The following is a 21775-nucleotide window of genomic DNA, read 5'->3' on the forward strand; positions in this document are numbered from 1 at the left end:
AGATTGATCTGACAGTGGAGCCAGAGGCTCTGCTGGGAAACTACTCAGTAAATCGATTGAGATGGCATGAACCTAAATCATCAGCCACTGGTTTGAAAATAAAAGAGGAGGATGAACGTGCGGATGCTCACCAAGGAAAAACCAGCAGAACTGGGTTACAGATGGATGCATGTTGTAGCAGGGGGAGGAGGCGTCAAAGATCCATACAGTGATAGTGATGGGTAAAGGGGGTTGGAAGGTATAGAACTTACAGTTATAAGATAAGTAAGTCATAGGATGTAATACACAGCATAGTGATATAGTTATATAACACTGTGCTGCATATTTGAAAATTGTTAAGAGAGTAGGTCTTAAAAGTAGGTCTTAAAAGTTATCACAGGGCTTCCCTGGTGGCGCAGTGGTTGAGAGTCCGCCTGCCGATGCAGGGGACACGGGTTCATGCCCCGGTTCGGGAAGATCCCACATGCCGCGGAGCGGCTGGGCCCGTGAGCCATGGCCGCTGAGCCTGCGCGTCTGGAGCCTGTGCTCCGCAACGGAAGAGGCCACAACAGTGAGAGGCCCGCATACCGCAAAAAAAAAGAAAAAAGCAATGGGGTGGGGGGGACTTCCCTGGTGGCGAAGTGGATAAGTCTCTGCACTCCCAATGCGGGGGCCCAGGTTTGATCCATGGTCAGGGAACTAGATCCCACACGGATGCCGCAACTAAGAGTTCGCATGCCACAACTAAGTAGCAACTAAGGAGCCCGCAAGCTGCAACTAAGGAGCCTACCTGCTGGAACTAACACCCAGTGCAACCAACACCCAGTGCAACCAAATAAATAAATAAATAAACAAATAAAGCAATGGGGAGTTCAGTGTTGTATCCTTAGAGCTAGAACATACAGTGCCTGGCGCAAAGTATGCCATCAGTGATATCTGTTTCTGTATAATGGAGAGGAATTAACAGATTATTTGAAAGCAAAATATTAAATTCACTTTAGATTGGTTGGAGCCCAATAAAGAGTTGTTATGCTCATTTGTGAGCGGACTACAGAGGATCGTAGTATGGACTGCACAGTAGATATGAATGCGCAGCGGGAGGACTTGGCAGCAATTTTAGATCTGAGTTCAATTCAGGGAATTTCACTTCGAGATCAGGCTAGAACCCGTATTTATGGCTTTTCTTACTCATCTATTTGTTTGTGTAGAGGCATGTACTTTAAGAGAGGAAGTTTTCTCAACATATTTAGAAGTGGTTTGTATGTGATTTTTCTTCACCAGCAGCTTTTTTAAACTTTAGATTACAACTGAACTCTCCTTATCTTTAATGTCGATGGGGCTAAAGCTGAGTTTGGGTTTTAACAGATCCTGTGCTTAAGGGGCTAAATAAAGAAAACAGTTCCTCTGAGTTAAGAGTTGTTGAGGAGTCAGGGGTTGGTCAGATGATATGAGTAATTCTTAATCCCACCAAGTATAGCCACCTAACCAGTTTGATAGGAACAGAGAGCATGTGAATGTTGATTAAACATGTCAATACTCCTCTATGTAGACTTTGTACACAATCAAAAAATGGGTCTCATATTTCTCCAAAGAAGGCATACAGATGCCCAACAGCACATGAAAAGATGCTCAACATCACTATTAGAGAAGTGCAAATCAAAACTACAATGAGGGGCTTCCCTGGTGGCGCAGTGTTTGAGAGTCTGCCTGCCGATGCAGGGGACACGGGTTCGTGCCCCGGTCCGGGAGGATCCCACATGCCGCGGAGTGGCTGGGCCTGTGAGCCATGGCCGCTGAGCCTGCGCGTCCGGAGCCTGTGCTTCGTAACGGGAGAGGCCACAACAGTGAGAGGCCCGCGTACTGGGGGGAAAAAAGAAAACTACAATGAGGTATTACCTCACACTGGTCAGAATGGCCATCATTAAAATGTCTACAAATAATAAATGCTGGAGAGAGTGTGGAGAAAAGGGAGCCCTCCTACACTGTGGGTGGGAGTGTAAACTGGTGCAGTCACTATGGAGAACAGTGTGGAGGTTCCTTAGAAAACTAAAAATAGAATTACCATATGATCCAGCAATCTTACTCCTGGGCATATATCCAGACAAAACTATAATTCAGAAAGATACATGCACCCCTTTGTTCATGGCAGCAGTATTTTCAATAGTCAAGACATGGAAGCAACTTACATGTCCATGGACAGAGGAATGGGTAAAGAAGATGTGGTACGTATATGCAATGGAATACTACTCAGCCATAAAAAAGAATGACATAATGCCATTTGCAGCAGCGTGGATGAACCTACAGATTATCATACTGAGTGTAGTAAGTCAGAGAAAGACAAATATGTTATCACATATGTGGAATCTAAAATATGACACAAATGAACTTATTTACAAAACAGAAACAGACTCACAGACATAGAAAACAAATCTATGGTTACCAAAGGAATTGGGGCAGGGAGATAAATTAGGAGTTTGGGATTAACAAATACAAACTACTGTATATAAAGTAGATAAACAAGGTCCTACTATATAACACAGGGAACTATATTCAGTATCCTGTAATAAACCATAATTGAAAAGAATATGGAAAAATATGTATATAATATATGTATATTAAAAAATTGAATTACTTTGCTGTACACCAGAAACTAACACACCATAAATCAACTATACTTCAATAAAAAAAATTTTAGAAAATGGGTCTCAGATATCTTTTTTTTATATATGATGGGTCACAGTTACTTAGATAACTTCTGAATGTTGACTTCATTCAACTACTAATATTGGAGATGTTTGCTATGAGTTACACATTGTATAAATTACAAAGTTCTTTTGGTACAGAGCAAAGAGCACAGGTTTTGAAATTAGAAGTTCTATGTTTATTTTGTTTTGCCTTCGACACTTAGTGGGTGCCTAATTCATAAAATTGTTAGTCTCTGAGCCTTATCTGTAGAGATAGAGCAATAATATCTACCCCATGTATGAATTTCTTATTTGTAGTGACAATCAGAATGGAAAAATTACACCTGGTAAACTGGGGAATGCTGTAGATTTTGGCAACCTTTGTCTTCTTTTAGTCATGTATGACATTCTATAGAACCCTGTCCACAGGATGCCTAGTTCCTTGAAGGCCTCAAAAGTTGGTGGTTCTATAGCATATTCTGCATTGAGTTGAGCATTATTATTATTATTTTTTAGATGTTGGGGATAGGAGTTTATTAATTAATTTATTTATTTATTTTTGCTGTGTTGGGTCTTCGTTTCTGTGCGAGGGCTTTCTCTAGTTGTGGCAAGCGGGGGCCACTCTTCATCGCGATGCGTGGGCCTCTCACTATCGCAGCCTCTCTTGTTGCGGAGCACAGGCTCCAGACGTGCAGGCTCAGTAGTTGTGGCTCACAGGCCTAGTTGCTCCGTGGCATGTGGGATCCCCCCAGTCCAGGGCTCGAACCCGTGTCCCCTGCATTAGCAGGCAGATTCTCAACCACTGAGCCACCAGGGAAGCCCCGAGTTGACCATTATTTTTAAACATTTTTCTTTGGTCTGGGCCTACCACATAGTAGGCCTTGGTGGTTGGGGGGTGAGGTGGTGGCTAGGGGAAAGAGTAAGAGGATGATGAAATACTAGTCTGATTTACTGTGAATTGATTTCTTTCCCCTTAGTTTTATCTTTAGCTTTACTTTTAGAGTAGAAATTAGAAGCTCTGAAGTAAAATTAGAAGTTTAGCTCTGACAACATGAAAATTCCAAGCTTTATAGCTCTTGATGACTATAATTAAAACATGTATAAAATCTTTCAAAGGAATTTTTTACTGTGTTTTTGTCTCCTTGGCAGTTTTAAACCTGTATCACTGGTTAAAGAATTCAGGATTTGGGTTTTTCCTCATGGGTTTGACTTTTTCCTCGTGATTGTAATTTTCATACTTTTCTTTAAAGCCACTTAACTTGTTTTACTAAATGGGAATTCTCTACTAGAGAATTCTTAACAACAAATCTTTTCTTGAAATCTGTATAAGACAAAAGTTACATATTATTTTCAGTAATCATGTATGAACTTTTGCTACATGATGGCTGCTTAAACAGTGGCATAATGATTCATTTAGAAAGAATATACACAGATACATGGGTTATCACCAGACCTTGTACAAATTGTAATCATTTAGCCTTAAACAGACAAAAATTTGTTATTTTCAAAGATTTATTAATTTTTGCCACTTTACTCTGTACAACTCTTTTCCCTTATGATCTCTTACATTTATTTTAGAATTTAAGACAGAGTTTGACAAAAGTCAAGGTAACCTATAGTCACATTACTTCTAAAAATACAGTTAGAGCTTAGCATAGGGACAACATTTGCTTAATCAGTTTTAATCCAAGACTAAAGTAACCTAATGTTGTCACACCTTAGTTTGTTGAAGATGCAGAATTCAGAAATTCAAATTCTTGGGCCCCACTTCCAAAGATTCTCATTCCCAGTTGATTCCTATATACAGACAGATTTGCAAGCTTCTAAACCATTTATAGAGGATGCTTTTCAAGTAGTTCTCAAGGGTTTAGGATTCCTCAGAGGATTCTACAATCATCGAAGGTAAATTCTCTAAGGACAACTTAATTGCATTTGTCTATTATTTATTTGCATTCATCTCTTATTTTTTGATGACCCTAAGAAAGATTTCCTCTGGAATAAAGACACAGACCTACTAGAGAATGGACTTGAGGATATGGGGAGGGGGAAGGGTAAGCTGTGACAAAGTGAAACAGCGGCATGGACATATATACACTACCAAATGTAAGGTAGATAGCTAGTGGGAAGCAGCCGCATAGCACAGGGAGATCAGCTCGGTGCTTTGTGACCGCCTGGAGGGGTGGGATAGGGAGGGTGGGAGGGAGACGCAAAAGGGAGGGGATATGGAAACATATGTATATGTATAACGGATTAAATTTGTAAAAAAAAAAAAAAAATTTCAGCACAAAAATAAATAAATAAATAAATAAATATTTCTCAAAAAAAAAAAGAGAGCTGAAACAAAGGAATAGAATAGTAAGTCCAGCTATAGACCTATATATAGTTAGAGGAATTCTGTATACGATAAAGATGTCATATTTCAATCACAAGGGAAAAGACAGACTGTTGATAAATGATTTTATAGCATCTGGAAAATAATTATCAGATATTGATACTTAATTTCCACCTTACCCTAATCCTAAGGTATTCAAAATTTAAATATATATATATATATATATATATATATATATATAAAAGAAAGATTTCCTCTGGGGGGAAAATACTGCTTTGAAAAAATTCAGAAAACTACTGTTATACAATAGGATTTCTAGGATTCCCTAATATTTTATTTATTTATTTATTTATTGGCTGCGCTGGGTCTTCGTTGCTGCGCGCAGGCTTTCTCTAGTTGCGGAGAGCAGGGGCTACTGTTCTTTGAGGTGTGTGGGCTTCTCATTGTGGTGGCTTCTCCTGTTGTGGAGCACGGGCTCTAGACGTGCAGTCTTCAGTAGTTGTGGCATGTGGGCTCAGTAGTTGTGGCTCGCAGGCTCTAGAGCACAGGCTCAGTAGTTGTGGGGCATGGAGTTAGTTGCTCCCCGGGATGTAGGATCTTCCCGGACCAGGGCTCGAACCCGTGTCCCTTGCATTGGCAGATGGACTCTTAACAACTGCACCACCAGGGAAGTCCGATTCCCTAATATTTAAGATTCTGCTTTTATTTTAAAAATTCACCAGAGTCTGTGTTAATATTAGAGACCTAATCTTCAAACAGAATTGAATTATGATAAAGGGCAAAAAAGTTTGCCCTCTTTCTCTTCATCTTGCATGAAGCCTTTTATAAACTTGATTGCTAGAATAGCCGGCCTTTTTGATTTCACTAAATTCTGTGAATTCTTTCTACATATAGTATTTCGTTGTTCTCCTAATAGAAACATACTATAGTTTCCCTTGGCTAAAACACATATAGGCAGTGGTGTGCTGGGAATGCTTAATAACTGGGGCAAAGGGACTGATTCATATCATTTGCTAATTTCCATGATGTAAATACTCCCTACAATAATAGCCTATTTCAAGCTACCAGTGTGATGTCACCAAATGTGGAGCTGGGAGGAGACACACACAGAATACTTAGTATTTCCACCATACAGATAGAATAAGTGTAAATAACTTCAAGAGCATAGCAAAATGTAGTCAAAGTAGTTAGGAATAAAATAATTAGGAAATGAGGAGTTTGAGTATTTACTGTTTTGCTATTAATGTGTTTTATATATTTAAATTAGTTGATTGTAAGATATACAAGAAATTGTTTCTGTGCTTCTGTGGGGAAATAGATTGTTTCAAAATGGGAGAAGACTTTTACTTTGCATTTTCTACTTTATTCTATTTTTTAGATTACCTATGTTAAAAGTTTTAAGCAACAACAACAAAAACAGTATTTAAAAAGAAGCTCTCCAAAATATTTTCATGTGTGGCTAACCTGGGGAACCAACAGTGGTTCTCAGTCACAGCTACCTACACTAAAAAAATGCGTTTCTTGGTTCTCTGGCACCGTAGAGCTGAATTCTGTGCTTAATTGCAGTGCCCAGTGCATTTTAACTATTTGTTTACGCTCTGTTACGTTCTTTCAAATTATTTGAGAAATCATTTGCCAAATGTGTATGTTAGAATGTAAAGAAAAATAAGAGAATTAAGACTAGGAAAAAACAGCAATCAAAATATAAAATAAAAATCTGGTGAATACAAGTACTATATAAATATGCCAAACTTAAGGCCCATCATATTGAACAACAGATTTTGCCTATGAGCTTCCTGGCAATTAGTGGGGGCGGGCAGGGGGAAGGAATAATATAATTCTTATCAGAAGGAAGGGCATCATTTTCTCAAAGAAAGCTAAGCATTGCATTGTACTGAATTCCAAAGTAAGTCTCACACATGTAATTTCATATATAGGGATACCAATATAATAGACAATGCCCTTAATACTATTCCCCTAGTATTTATAGCCATGGGTTTCACGTGGCAGTTTCTTATAATATACTTCAAGAAAAAACAAGAATGTAATATTAAAAAACAACTCAGTTAAAGTGAATTTTCCCCCAAAGAAGATAGGTATCATGTTTAGGAATATAATCTGGTAGTCGAGCTTGATCCAAATTTAGAGTGACACTGCCTACAGAAATAAAGGTTTAGAACAAGGATGGCAAAAAAAAAAAAAAAGGCAAATAAGTCCACTTAGCTTCCATCCTTTGTTGTGAGCTTATGTTGGTGCTGTGTTGACAAGGATTCGGAGACCAGGGTCAGCAGAAAAGATTGCAGTGAATGACTAGCAATTTCTCTCTTGGTCACAGGAATGAGTAGCAGAGAAACCTCTGCATGTTTGCCATCCTTACGCCAGGCTATTTTATGTACATTTCACTGGTCTCGGTCTTTAGTGTAAACTGGATTACAGACAGGTTGTTTGTTTATACTCTTTGATGAGGGCCTGGAGAGTATTGTATTTTACGTTGCTCTTTGAGAGTGTACATGGTATCTATGTTCATTGTGACTAATCCTAACGAGTCTGGTACGTCTGTCTTTCATCATTCTGACTTTTCATCCTATGCTTTGTTTCTTTAATATTAGTTATCCCATTTTAGTTAATCTCTCATCTCATTGAGTTTGTCCTTTAATGTAATAGAACACCATAATTATCTTTTTTTGTTTTGTTTTGGAGCATGATTCTGAATGCAGTGGAATGAGGAGAATTTGCTGAATGAGTAACACCAGGCGCCAATGAGCATGGTCACGTTACGTATTAGCATTATATAGTTTATTATCAGCAATAAGCTGTTTGTAATGCTTCCTTTTAACAAACTACAATGTAAATTCTTTTCTATTATTAGAACAGGAACTTGTAATCTAAAGATAATTTAGGGGGAATTAAAATAGTTCTGAAATTAAATGTTAATATCATTAACTATAATATTTTGGGATGTTTTTCTCTCTTCATAGCAATTTATACACTGCATGATTGTTCTAATCCACATATTACCTTAAAAACACAGTTCATCTGTTGGAAAAAATGCCTACTGACTCTCCTACTCTATTTCACCTGTTTGACTTTTTTTTATCTTATTAAAGAAAATAGTCCTTAAATGGGTATTTTATACCTTCCTTGTAAGAATATAAGGTGATATTACTTTTCTGAAGAGCAGTTTGGCAATATATATCAAAGATCTTCAAAATCTCAGCCCGTTTGACTTAGCTATTCCCCTTCTAGAATAATGTCATTGGAAAATAGTGATTTTTAAGTGTGGATTTTGGAGTGAGAGTGCCCGGCTTTGAATCTAGCCAATAAAGTTATAAGCTGTATGGACACCGGATTAATTGCTTAACTTCTGTAAGGCTCAGTCTTTTTTTTTTTTAATGTATTTATTTATTTTTTATTTATTTATTTTTGGCTGCGTTGGGTCTTCACTGCTGCGCGCGGGCCCTCTCTAGTTGCGGCGAGCGGAGGCCACTCTTCACTGCGGTGCGCGGGCCTCTTATCGCGGTGGCCCCTCCCGCTGTGGAGCCCGGGCTCCAGGCGCGCAGGCTTCAGTAGTTGTGGTTCGTGGGCTCCAGAGCGCAGGCTCAGCAGTTGTGGTGCATGGGCCCAGTTGCTCCGCGGCATGTGGGATCCTCCCGGACCAGGGCCCGAACCAGTGTCCCCAGTGTTGGCAGGCGGATTCTTAACCACTGCGCCACCAGAGAAGCCCCAAGGCTCAGTCTTTTCATTGGTAAAATAGGTATGAAAATAGCACATATCTCTAGGTGTTATTGTGAGAATTAAATGAAGTCATATACAGAAAGTGCTTAACATCCTGCTTAGTATAAAATGTTGATAAATAATTTCTGTTATTAGTAATCAGAGGAAGATTGTTCATCATAGCATTAATTAAAATAGTACACATACAGGAACGTATGATTTTCATTCATATGAAGGAATATTATACTATATAGTTGTTAAATGATGTTCTTAAAGAATATTTAAAGATATAAGAAAATGTTCATAATAACATTTAGTAGAAGGGCAGGACAAAAATCTATATGCTCTCAGATGTCAATTGATTGTTTTTAGTATTTTATAACATATTTATTAGAACATGTTTTTAAAATAGTCTTTAAAATGTTATGTCTTAAAATAATGTTTTTAAAAGATTATAGAAAAAACTTGAAAAGATAATACCAAAATGCTAAGACTGGATCACTGTTAAAGATTCTTAAAACTACGTGATAGGGATAGGGGGATTTATTTTATTAATACTATACTATTTGTGTATAACTTCATTTTTCATAATGTTTTTTAATAAAAGAATGACAAGAATAATAGATAAAAAAGGAAGTTTAAATCCTTGGAATTAGTGCTTTGTAATTTGTTTAAATGTAAATTACTTCTTGATCAGTGTTGTTATTTAACTATTATTGATGCATTTTTAAGGTTTTCAAAGAATTTGAGTGATATCAGACTTGTGAAAGGTTTGATAAAAATTATACCAAATATACATAAATATATATTTGGAATAATCTTTACCAAAAAGAAAGATGGTTTATTCAATAATGGAATTACTTGTGATTTTTATTGTCTTTTTTATACTTTTCTATCTCTTACAAAAATTCTACAATAAGTTCTTTTTAAGATCTTAATCAGAAGAAGCGTTAATCAATTTTTTATGAAATGATGTTTAACTTTTATGCTTTAATGACATTAATTCTAGTATTGAAAGCACTTTTACTCGTTGCTTCTTAGACTTGCCTTTGAACATGATATAATTCTCTAAAACAATTTTGGTGAAGGATGGGTTGTGTCGTACCGTCTGTCCAGAAAATAGGTATTTCAAGTATTTTCCATATATGAAAAATGATATAAGAACCGTCTTCACTACTGCATTCCCATAAATTTTATTTCCTTTTTTAAATAGTGTTTTTCAATACAGCCAGTGTTTGTATAGGCAACTTTACCTTAGTGAGAGGGAAGGGTATTATGAGTATTTTGGCAAAGTTCTCCCATCTGTAGGCAGAAATAAGACTAAGAGTAAATGAGTAGCTATTTCTTCCTACCTCTATAACTGAAATGATATTCAAATTTATAGGTCAATTTTATTTGTAGAAAATACTCCCTTTATAAACCGTAAGTTTATCTTGTAGGTGGCCTTCTAAAATAAACTTTATTTGATTTTATACAGTGTGTGCTCATGCTTTGGCTTTATGCCTGACCTCCCAGGTTGCAAACATCTCCAGTAGAAGCCAATATTAAAGAAAATGAACCCCAAAATAACCTAGAAAATATTACAGATGTTAGTAATAAATTATCCAGTAATATTCACGTTGGAGCCATAATAAATTATAATATTAACAGTGGTGGTCCTTAAAAATTGTCCCACTATTCACGAAGACATTTAATCTTTCCAACGTTCCAAATGAAATACATTATTGTTTTCTACTCTTAACAAAAGTTAGGTGTTAGGGACGTTGTGTTTGTTCATTTGACTGTTTCTATTCAATACAGAGGTTAAAAAATAAAAGCAAAACACCTGTATGTATAGCATCAACTAGCACCAAACCTTACTATATGTGAGAAAATTATCTATTTTGGAAGTCAGTTATATATACATTAAAAATTCAAATGATCTAAAATAGGGTATGCTAGGGACTTCCCCGGTAGCACAGTGGTTAAGAGTCCGCCTGCCAATGCAGGGGACATGGGTTTGAGCCCTGGTCCAGGAAGATCCCTCATGCCATGGAGCAGCTAAGCCCGTGTGCCACAACCTCTGAGCCTGCGCTTTAGAGCCAGCAAGCCACAACTACTGAACCCGCGTGCCACAACTACTGAAGCCCACGTGCCTAGAGCCCGTGCTCTGCAACAAGAGAAGCCACTGCAATGAGAGGTCCATGCACCACAACGAAGAGTAGCCCCTGCTTGCTGCAACTAGAGAAAGCCCGTGTGCAGCAACGAAGACCCAATGCAGCCAAAAATAAATAAATATTAAAAAAATAAAACAGAATATGCTAAAGACAAAATGACTAATCCTGACAAATTCTACAATTCACAATAAAAGTAATTTAGAAGTCTATGGAGGAGGGTGGGATCTTGAAGGAAAAAAGTGAATTAATTAAGTAAGAAAAAACGGAAGAAGAGGAGGGAGGATAAAGAGGGAAGGAGGCATTGCAGGCAAAAGCACACACTGCAGGACTGAAGTAGAAATATCATACAGGAGGCATATTGAGGAAACCATGTTGAAACAGACGGTTTATATAAGGCAGTGGTTTTCAAAATACATCCTGATGAACCCCTCCATGGGCTTGTTGGCAAAGGGGTGAAGAGGCCAGCTACTGAAGTCTTTAAGCAAGGTAGTAGAGCAGCTCAATATTAGGAAGGTAGAGTAGATATTAGGTAGTAGAGTAGATCAATATTAGGAAGATTGATCTGACATTGGAACCAGAGGCTGAGTTGGGAAACCATTCAGTAAGTCAGATGAGATGGCAAGAGCCTAAATGTATCATTGGCCACTGATTTGAAAATAAAAGAGGATGGATGTGTGGATGCTCACCAAGGAAGAACCAACAGGACTGAGTTACAGATTGGATGGACGATGTAGCAGGGGAAGGAGGCATCAAAGATCCATACACTGAGAGTGATGGAGAATCTCATGTTGAATTTAAATCCAGCGGTACTTGATTGCATGGGAATATGGAAGATAATATGTTGATTGTGTCCAAATTCTCAAGGGAAATACGAAGTGGGTGGAAATGGGTAACTTGAATATGTAAACTATAACTGTGGTGGCTAACTTTGGGATTATACCTTAGGTCTGCAGTGAGGATGAACACATAGCAGACCTGAGAGTTGTATTCTTGTTTACACCTCAGGTCCTAAGGTAAATCACTTTCTTAAAAGTCACTAAGGTGGAAAGCCTCTGTGCCTTGTGGGGTACCTGTGTTAAACTGAAAAGCCCTAGGCTCTGTGGCACAGCTAAAAATCTCATATCCAGAGTCTGGGTATTGGCTTCTGGTGAAAGAGCATTCACAGGGTAGTATCGTTAGGTAAGGCAGAGAATGTTAATCAAGTGACTTCCAGGTGGTGAGGATAAAACCCCCAACAAGAGAAGACTTGGTGTTCCTCTAACCTGGTTACACGAGCCCCAAACCCAGGGTTCAGCTTTGTGAAGGATAAGAAAGTCACGAGGGATTTATAGCCCCTCCCCCTCCCCCAAATAATCTGTAAGTAAACTAAAAAATCTCTCTTTATCTCTTATATAGAGATATAAATATTTACTTGCTCTCAGTGTAAGAATGCTTATTTAATAAATGGAAACATTTATTTAATGTAAAAGTTCTTAAATATACAGTATGTGTTAAGGGCTGAATTATGTCCCCCTCGCAAAACTTGTGTGTTGAAGTCCTAACCCGCAGTATCTCAGAATGTGACTGTATTTGGAGATAAGATCTTTAAAGAGGCAATTAAATTAAAATGAGGTATTTAGGGTGGGCCTGAATCCAATGTGATTGGTGTTCTTACAAGAAGAAGAGATTAGGACACACACATGGACCAAGGTATGACCACGTGAGGACACAGTGAGAATGTGACCATCTGCAATCCAAGGAGGAAGGCCTCAGGAAGAAACCAAATTTGCCAACACCTTGATCTTGGACTTCCAGCCTCCAGAACTATGAGAAAATAAGTATCTGTTGTTTAAAGCATCCAGATTGTGATATTTCATTATGACAGCCCTAGCAAACATAATACAGTATGTATTTCAGCAAACTTCATAAACAAAATTGAAAGATAACAATAACCTAGAAAAATATTGGCTAACATACAAAACAGACAAAGAACGGCCTCAAATCAACAACACTGTAGTAACAGTGAGCACACCTAGCACCCAGATCTGGGTCTTAAATACCATCATCCAATAAAAGGAACCGAGGCTGCTTGGAGGAGTGGCTGATTCTAGGAATGCGACCGGAAGTACACAGTATGAGCCTGGCGCATTATGTGTAGTGCCAGAAAGTAACAAATTGCTAAAAAAAAAAAGAAAAAATCCCTCACAATTATGGAGGTATGTCAGAGGGTCACAAGAACTAACCGAAAGATGTCCCAATGTTCAAAGCTTTTGAGCAACAAAATAAAGTATTATTGGATTAAAATCCAAAGTGTAAAATAAACCTACGAGTCCATATTGACATAAATACATTATTGAATAAATAAATAACTGGGGAAGAATAGACAAATCTCCCGTGCAGAAGAATTCCAAATAATTTATATAGCTACTCCACTCTCAAGGAGGTAGAGGGCAACTCCCCACTCAAGCATGGCCTGTGCATAGTGACTTCCTTCCAAAGACTACAGCATGGAGGTGGTGGGAGTAACCTTAAAGTTACCAAATCTAACACACACTACCTCAGCCTGGTGGTCAAGGTTAACATCAACAGTGATAAGCCATACTAATAGTATGTGCCCTTAATATGATGAGATGGAACTTAGCCTCCATGATCTTCCTCCCCCAAACCCACACCTCAGTCTAATCATGAGAAAAACATCAGACAAATGCCGGTCGAGTGGCCTCCTACAGCATAGTTGTCCCATATTCCTCAAAACTCAACATCAGGGACTTCCCTGATGACACAGCGGTTAAGACTCTGCACTCCCAATGCAGCGGGCCCGGGTTCGATCCCTGGTTGGGAAACTAGATCCCACACTCACACCTCAACTAAAAGTTTGCATGCCACAACTAAGGAGCCAGCGAGCCCCAACTAAAAGGAGCCCATCTGCTGCAACTAAGGAGCCTGTAAGCTGCAACTAAAGCCCAGAGCAACCTAATTAATTAATTAAAACAAAACAAAAAACACATGGTATAAAAAAACCATCAAGATCATTTCCCAAGCAAAGTCTGAGAAACTTACAGCCAAGAGGACCTAAGGAGGCAAGACAACTAAATATAATATGCTACCCTGGATTGGGATCCTGGGACAGAAAAAGGATGCTAGGTAAAAACTAAAGACATCTGAATAAAGTTTGGACTTTAGTTAATGATTTATTAATTATGATAAATGTACCATACTGATGCAAGATGTTATTGATTGGAGTTACTCAGTGTAGGGTATTGGGAATTATCTATACCATCTTCCCAACTTTTCTGTAAAAATAAAACTATGCTAAAATACTCTTTTTAAAAATAGATTAAAGAAAGAAAAGTAGACAACAGAATATCATACACTCATGTATCAAAAAACCAGTGAACACTTGAGAAAAACTCATACTTATAGTGCTCAGAAATGCACATTAGAACACATAAGGCAATTATTTTTCTCCTGTTTAGCTGGCAAACTTTTTTTAAATGATGATACACACGATTGGCAATGTATAGGAATGCAAAGTGGAACAACTTCTCTCGAGGGCATTTTTGGTAATAAGTAGAAATTTGTGTACTCTTTGAAGCAGCAATATCACAACCAGGAAGTGTATATCAGTGTGCATAGAAATGTTTTTCACAGTATTATGTGCAATAGCAAAAATCTGGAAATTAACCAAAAGCCTATAAATATGGGACTGTTTAAGTAAATTATGTGAATCTCAATGTGGAATGTAATGAAGGTATTAATACTGTAGACTAATATTTGAAGACAAAAAATTCCATGATGTTATGTGAAAATGCCAATTGTAAACCATATATACTGTGTCATGCCATTTCTGTATCTGACACACACACACACACCCTCTTGGATCTGGAATTTGGTGAAATAATTGTAACAGAGAGCATTAAATTAAGTCCTATTAGTGATTGTCATTTTATAAATGCTTTAAGAGTTACTTTAGAATGGATAGAGATGTGGTGTGTGTGTATATATATATATAGATATATAGATATATAAACACAATGGAATATTACTGAGCCATAAAAAAGAAAGAAATAATGCCATTTGCAGCAACATGGATGGACCTAGAGATTGTCGTACTGAGTAAAGTAAGTCAGACAGAGAAAGCCAAATATGTGATATCACGTACATGTGGAATCTAAAAACAAAGTACAAATGAACTTATCTACAAAACAGAAAGAGAGTTACAAATGTAGAAAACAAACTTATGGTTACCAGGGGGTAAGGGGGGAGGAATAAAATGAGAGATTGGGAATGACATATACACACTACTATATATAAAATGGATAACTAATAAGGACCTAGTGTATAGCACAGGGAATTCTACTCAATACTCTGAAATGACCTCTATGGGAAAAGAATCTAAAAAAGAGTGGATATATGTATAACTGATTCACTTCTCTGTACACCTGAAGTTAACACAACATTGTAAATCAACTGTACTCCAATTAAAAATTTTTTAACTTAAGATATATTGTAATAAATGTATCAAGTATTATTTCACAGCACTGTCATAATTAGAAATCAGTGCGTCTCAAACCAATGCAGTGAAGGGCCACTTTTTCCATTATCCCAAATTATGTGTGTGTGTGCATGCATGTTATGTTTTAGGTATACTACACATGGATAAAAAGTAGGATTTGCATACAGTAAAGTGTTGCCTGTGGTTATTTCTGACTGGTAGCATTGGGGCAAATTTTATTCTTTTGGCAATTTTGTACATTTTCCAAATGTTCAAGGATCTACAGAATATTTTTTGTAATTAGTAAAAAAGATTTTAAATGGCAGTTTTTAAAAATAAATCTTTTCTTCCCATGAAACTACCTAGAATATTGAAACCATCTTTTTGTTTAACAAAAATTGTATTTTTAGTTTGCTTTTCTGAGTGGATTTATACACAGAGTTTTCATACACATTTACACTGTCATGTGTTCTCCATGTACTTTCTACTTTTCTATTAGGTGAAATTTTCATGAGCTGTTAAAAGCATTATTATGTTTGATTAGTCCTCTTGTACTTTTTACTTTTAGGTTGGTGTTTGGAATGCTTTATCCTGCATATTATTCATACAAAGCTGTGAAAACAAAAAATGTGAAGGAATATGTAAGTATAGTTTCGTGAGTGATCAATTCTAGTTGAATGTATCCATCATATACAGTACTAGAAAAACTGCCATTATTTTAGAAACAGCTGGAATAATGTTTTGGGTTAAAAATGTGATATAAATGTAATAAAGTTAGTCTTTTTTTAAACTAATTTTGAATACAATTGCAAAGTGGAGTTTCAAAAATAGTTTGCTGTCACTTGGCATTTAAATAAATATGATCCCCAAATGAGTAATTGGATCTCTTATTCATTTAGACTTTAAGTCCCAGTAAAATAAGAGGTTGGGAAATTGTCTGTTTTTTAGTCTTGTAAATTGATAGGTACACCAAGAATATCTCTCTGGTCCCAAAACCTTTTTTCTTCCTTCATAGTTGTTTTGTCCCTTTCTAATTGATTTAATTACATAGATACCTCATGACTACTGACAATTACAACCTTTTTTCTTCTTGAATCATACTATATTTGTAATGATTTCCTCTTCAGTCATCAATGTTTCTTTCCTCTTTTACTTTCCTCTTCCCCATTCCTTAAGTGTTTTTTTTTAATTTCAGTAATTTAAAAAATTTTCTTCCTTTCTTTATTACTCATTCATTTATTTACACATTTTTGTAAGTTCTCCCTCCCAATTTTCGCCATAATGTTCAATGGTAAATGAGCTTCCCCACCTATAAATCCTGGCATAAGTTTACTATTTGTGATGAAGGGAATTTTCAGAGAATAGCAAAAGCATAGCTTATGAGTGGTTAATCAACAGGGGTAAGCAGTCAACACTGAGAACTACACATCAGTCGCTGTGGTTCTTTTTTTAATTGAGGTGACATTCAGGTAACATAAAACTAACCATTTCATAGTGAACAATTGGTGGCATTCACTACATTCACAATCTTGTGCAAACACTACTTCTATCTACTTCCGAAAGATTTTTCATCACTCCAAAATAAAACAACATACCCGTTAAGCAGTTACTTGTCACACTGCCCCTGCCCCCCAGCCCCTAGCAACCACCTATCTGCTTTGTTTGTATGGATTCTAGGTATTTCATATAAACTGAATCATATAATATGTGACCTTTTGTGTCTGGCTTCTTTCTACCTAGGATAATGTTTTCAAGATACATCCACATTATATCATGTATCATTATTTCATTCCTTTTTATGGCTGAGTAAAACTGTATGCATATAGAACATTTTGTTTCTCCATTTATCCACTGACATACATCTGCATTGTTTCCAGCTTTTTAGTATTACGAATAATGCTGCTATAAACATTTGTGTACAAGGCTTTGTTTGAGTACGTAATTTCAGTTCTCTTGGATATATAGCCATGGTTCTTTACAAGGGATCTTGGATGGTAGCCTTGTCATCCAGCTTATCAAATGACCAGAGAACATATTCTTTATTCTATTTGTTCAGGGTAGTTTGTTCTTGTTTTTTGAGTAGGGGGAGGCTCTGAAACCTTTATAGCTAACCCATCCTATTGAACATTTATATTCACTTTTTATCTTCTGTATAAAACCAATTTTGAAGTAAAGTATATACAAATTAATTAGAATGGTGGAATATACCTAGCAGAGGTAGAGAGGTTATTCAGTTGAGCTCTGAAATTTTTCTGTCCTTTTAATATATATATTTATCTCTTGGATCTAAGATTGGTGCAGTCTTAAGAGATGGAACCACATTAAGTCCTAGTAATTTAAAGTAATTGTTAACGGCCTGAAAGGCCATGTATTAATATATATCAAAAATAAATTCTTCAAATTTTGTTTTATGGTACTGGCATACTTTAGTTTTTAGAAACAAGCAAGTTTCTTCAGTTAAGAGTGCTTCTCAAGCTACCTGTGGTATAGGACCAGTTTGGGATTTTTTGTTTTCTTTTTAAATAATTTCCATTAAGTCATAGACAAATACTTTTTAAAATAAAATAAAAAGTAATTACTAGAAAAATGAAACGAAACCCCAAGAACATACGAAATACAACCCCAACTTTCTTTTATTATTAGATTCAGTAGACCTGAAATTACTGACAATTTTGTATTTAAAGCAAAACAGTAACAATTCACAGCCTTGCACTAGTCCATAGACAACACTTTGCCTTACAGTGTCATATTTGAATTTAATTGGAATTCTCTTTTGAAAGATAAAAATAAGAGTTGCTCTTCATTTCCAAACACCATGAAAATATGAGCTGGGAGTATACAACTGGCTAGTACTTAATAATTGTACTGGCCAATACAATGCTCCTTATTTGAAATGTTTATGATACTGTTATTAAATGAGGTCCTTTTTCTGAACCTAATTAATTATATAGTTGAAGTACATGGTGATATGTTTCTCAACTCTGGGTCCATCTTACCTATAAAGTATTATACACCCAAGGTAAACAATAACTGGTAAGCCTCTGTGTGTCTTTGTGTACCTGTTTCTGCTTGAGGTATTCTCCTATCTTCCTTCCCAATGTGCAATGTTTTTTTGGGGAAAAAAAGTTAGGTACAAGTTGAAAATGAAGCTCTAATAATATAAGGGTATTATCAGCAGGTACACAAATACCATCCCCTAAAATAAAAGGTAAGTTAGCAAGAAGAAATGTAAAGGTATTCATAACAAATTATAATAAAAAGAAACAGACCCGTTATGTGTTAATGCTAAAACGGCAGAAAATATGGTGTTATTTAGGTATTGGTCTAAGAACCATTATAAAAATATTAGTCTATTTCTTACTATGTGTCAATTTAACTTTATTAATGTTAACTTTTAAGGACATAAAAACATGGATTGGTGAGTTTTATCCCTTAATGCAACACTCAATTTTTATTACTAGATTGGTCTATAAATTTTTATTACTAGATTATTTTATAAATTTGGGATTAATAAGAATGGTCTAACCCTGAAATTTTTTTTAAATTTATTTATTCATTTATTTAATTTTTGGCTGCATTGGGTCTTCGCTGCTGCACACAGGTTTTCTCTAGTTGCTGAGAGCAGGGGCTACTCTTCGTTGTGGTGTGAGGGCTTCTCATTGCGGTGGCTTCTCTTGTTGCGGAGCACGGGCTCTAGGCGCGCGGGCTTCAGTAGTTGTGGCACACGGGCTTCAGTAGTTGTGGCTCTCAGGCTCTAGAGCGCAGGCTCAGTAGTTGTGGCACACAGGCTTAGTTGCTCCGCGGCATGTGGGATCTTCCTGGACCAGGGCTTGAACTTGTGTTCCCTGCATTGGCAGGCAGATTCTTAACCGCTGCGCCACCAGGGAAGCCCCCTAACCCTGAAATTTTAATTCTGCTTCATAAGTTAAAGATAATGTGACCTATGGAAGAGAATCTGTTAACATTCTTATTCAAACTGATGGAAAAACTATAGACTTGACATGTACTGATATACATACATATCTGCATATATGCTTATTTGGAGATATACTTCACCTATTGCCTTACACAGCTTTTACAGAATAACTCATAAACAAAGTTAAGAATTATCTATACATAATTTTGCTACAGTATTACAACTCCGGAAAAAGTTTTTGTTGTTGTTGTTGGCAAGTACCAATGGCAAGGGCCAATTTGTTGTTGACACTGCTATGGAGCAAAATCAACAAGGGAATTTTTTTTTCTAACCTTATATCATTAAGTTTTCTAGGATCTCTTTCCTATTCCAGCCCTGGAGCATTATTATATCACTTTTAGGGTCATTTAAAAGCCTTTTTTGTCTATAGCCTGTTCTTTTCCATTTTTTAAGGAAGTTTTTAGCATTTTTGAACACTATTAACCAGGGTATCTGAAAGTCTTAATTATCTTGGAAAGAACATCAAGGAGCTAAAGCTTCTAAGGATGTCCAGGTGTTCCCCTATTCAAAGCTATCCTCAGTAAGGGATTCAACCCCAAGATGTAACTGCTGAGACTTAAATGCTATTATTGGAAAAAGTTTTCTTAACCATCCCTTTGGGAATATCAGAATCATGAGTAATTGAAGAGAAACTAGGCAACTAGAAAGGCAGGTGGCTGGCATTGGTTTGATTATTACATGGTAATCAACTCTGCTTCACAAATTAAAGGAGAGCTAGAGCAAACGCAAAAATAGGCACCGAAACAGGAAAGGCAGGAATCTGCTTTTGACAAGGAAATTTGATACAGCTCTAGAGACCTCCTGGTGACTGAGTTGTCTGCCATCAAGTTTGCTGAAGAGACTAAGCAGATATAATACTAGAAAGATAACATCTTACATTTATATAATTTCCTACCAATTTCAAAATACTTTTGTATATTATTGTTTCCAATTGCTACTATAACAATTACCACACACTTACTGGCTTAAACCAACACAAGTGTATTCTCTTACAGTCTCTGAGGTCAAAAATCTGAAATGGATCCACAGCTACATTCCTTGGTGAGGCTACAGGGGAAAATTAGTTTCCTTATCTTTGCTAGCTTCTACGGGCTGCGCACACTCCTTGGCTTACGACTGTATTCCTCCATCTTCAAAGCCAGGAACAATTGACTGAGACCTTCTCAAGCTGCCAACTCTCTGGTTCTCCCTTCTGCCTTCCTCTTCCACTTATACAGACTCTCGTGACTACACTGGATTCACCTGAGTAATCCAGGCTCCTCTCCCAGTCTGAGGGTCAGCTGATTAGCAAACCTGAATTCCAGCTGCAGCCTGATTTCTACTTTAACACACAACCTGACATATTCATAGGTTCCAGGGCTTAAGACATGGGCATCTTTGGGGTGGGGGACATTATTCTGTGTACTGCAATATCTCACTGGCCCTTACTCTATAAAGTAGTAAGGAATATTAGAATATTATAGGCTCAGTGAAATGAATTAACTTGCCCAGAGTCACATGGATCATTAAGGCAGGAATGGTACCAGATTAGAAAAATAAATGAGGATTCTATCTTCACGAAAAAGTTGAAAGAGCTTTCACAACCAGCCAGTGAATATGCCCCTGATTAATTGTAAGGTAGGTCTTCAGGGGCCACAATTATATGGATATTTTCTAAGAAGAGCAATGAGGCAGCTTAACCAGTACTAGGGCAGGACCCATAAGCATCTAAATCAACCGTGATCAAAATAGTTAAAGACGAAATGAGAAGTTTTTGAAGGTTCTCTATAGTCTTGGCAGTTCTTTAAATATTTCGAACTTAAATTTACTTCTGACAAAAAAAAATTTTTTTTAAGTGTTTTACTAAAGGTAGCAAATATTTTTCTGGGTGGTCTGGTGTATTTTTTTTTTTTTTTTTTGGCCGTCAAAAATTTTGAATATCATTTTCTTGCTGAGTCTCACCTAAACTTAGTCATCCAATTTTACCTCTGACTTATAGAAGTTTTATAAAAACTCTGTTCTCACAAAGTTCTCTTGTATGGTAATCCCATCCAAATTTGCTTTGCATATGGTAGTTTCTTAGTAAAATTAACCTTCTTAAAATTCCCGTTATATTTTTAATAGTCTTTTATACTATCTGTATTGTATTTTTTATATGTGTTTGTTTGTCTTCCCCACCAGATAAGCTCCATAGAGAGTTCTGTTGCTTTGTTAATTGCTATATTCCTGTACCTAGAACAGTCCATGTTACATAGTAGCTACTCAATATTTTTTTAATGAGTGAATAAAAAAAGAAAGAAGAATTGACTTCTAAGTATATAAGAAATATTAAATAGTGTTTCAAGAGCATGTACGTTTAAGTGGATTAGTCTAGTTTCTCAGCTTTGATTCTACTGGGTTAAGGAGAACACAGTCCAATCTGACTTATCCCTAAACCCAGTTACTTTGTCATGTTTGGTTGTTACCTAAATTCTACTGATA

General features: G+C 36.6%; 1 protein-coding gene across 3 annotated transcripts in view; it reads left to right on the top strand.

Annotated features, from left to right (window-relative positions):
- Positions 1–21775, top strand: part of REEP3 (receptor accessory protein 3) — a 93820-nt gene that overhangs the window by 28717 nt on the left and 43328 nt on the right. For 2 of the 3 annotated variants that reach the window (XM_060108965.1, XM_060108974.1), the window contains exon 2: positions 15908–15980. The exons of the other annotated variant lie outside the window; for it this stretch is intronic. In XM_060108965.1, the coding sequence (XP_059964948.1) occupies positions 15908–15980 (73 nt within the window). The remainder of the gene's footprint in view (positions 1–15907; positions 15981–21775) is intronic. 3 annotated transcript variants of the gene reach the window in all.

This window comes from Mesoplodon densirostris, chromosome 1 (assembly GCF_025265405.1).
Source record: "Mesoplodon densirostris isolate mMesDen1 chromosome 1, mMesDen1 primary haplotype, whole genome shotgun sequence".
In the NCBI taxonomy this organism is placed as follows: domain Eukaryota; kingdom Metazoa; phylum Chordata; class Mammalia; order Artiodactyla; family Ziphiidae; genus Mesoplodon; species Mesoplodon densirostris.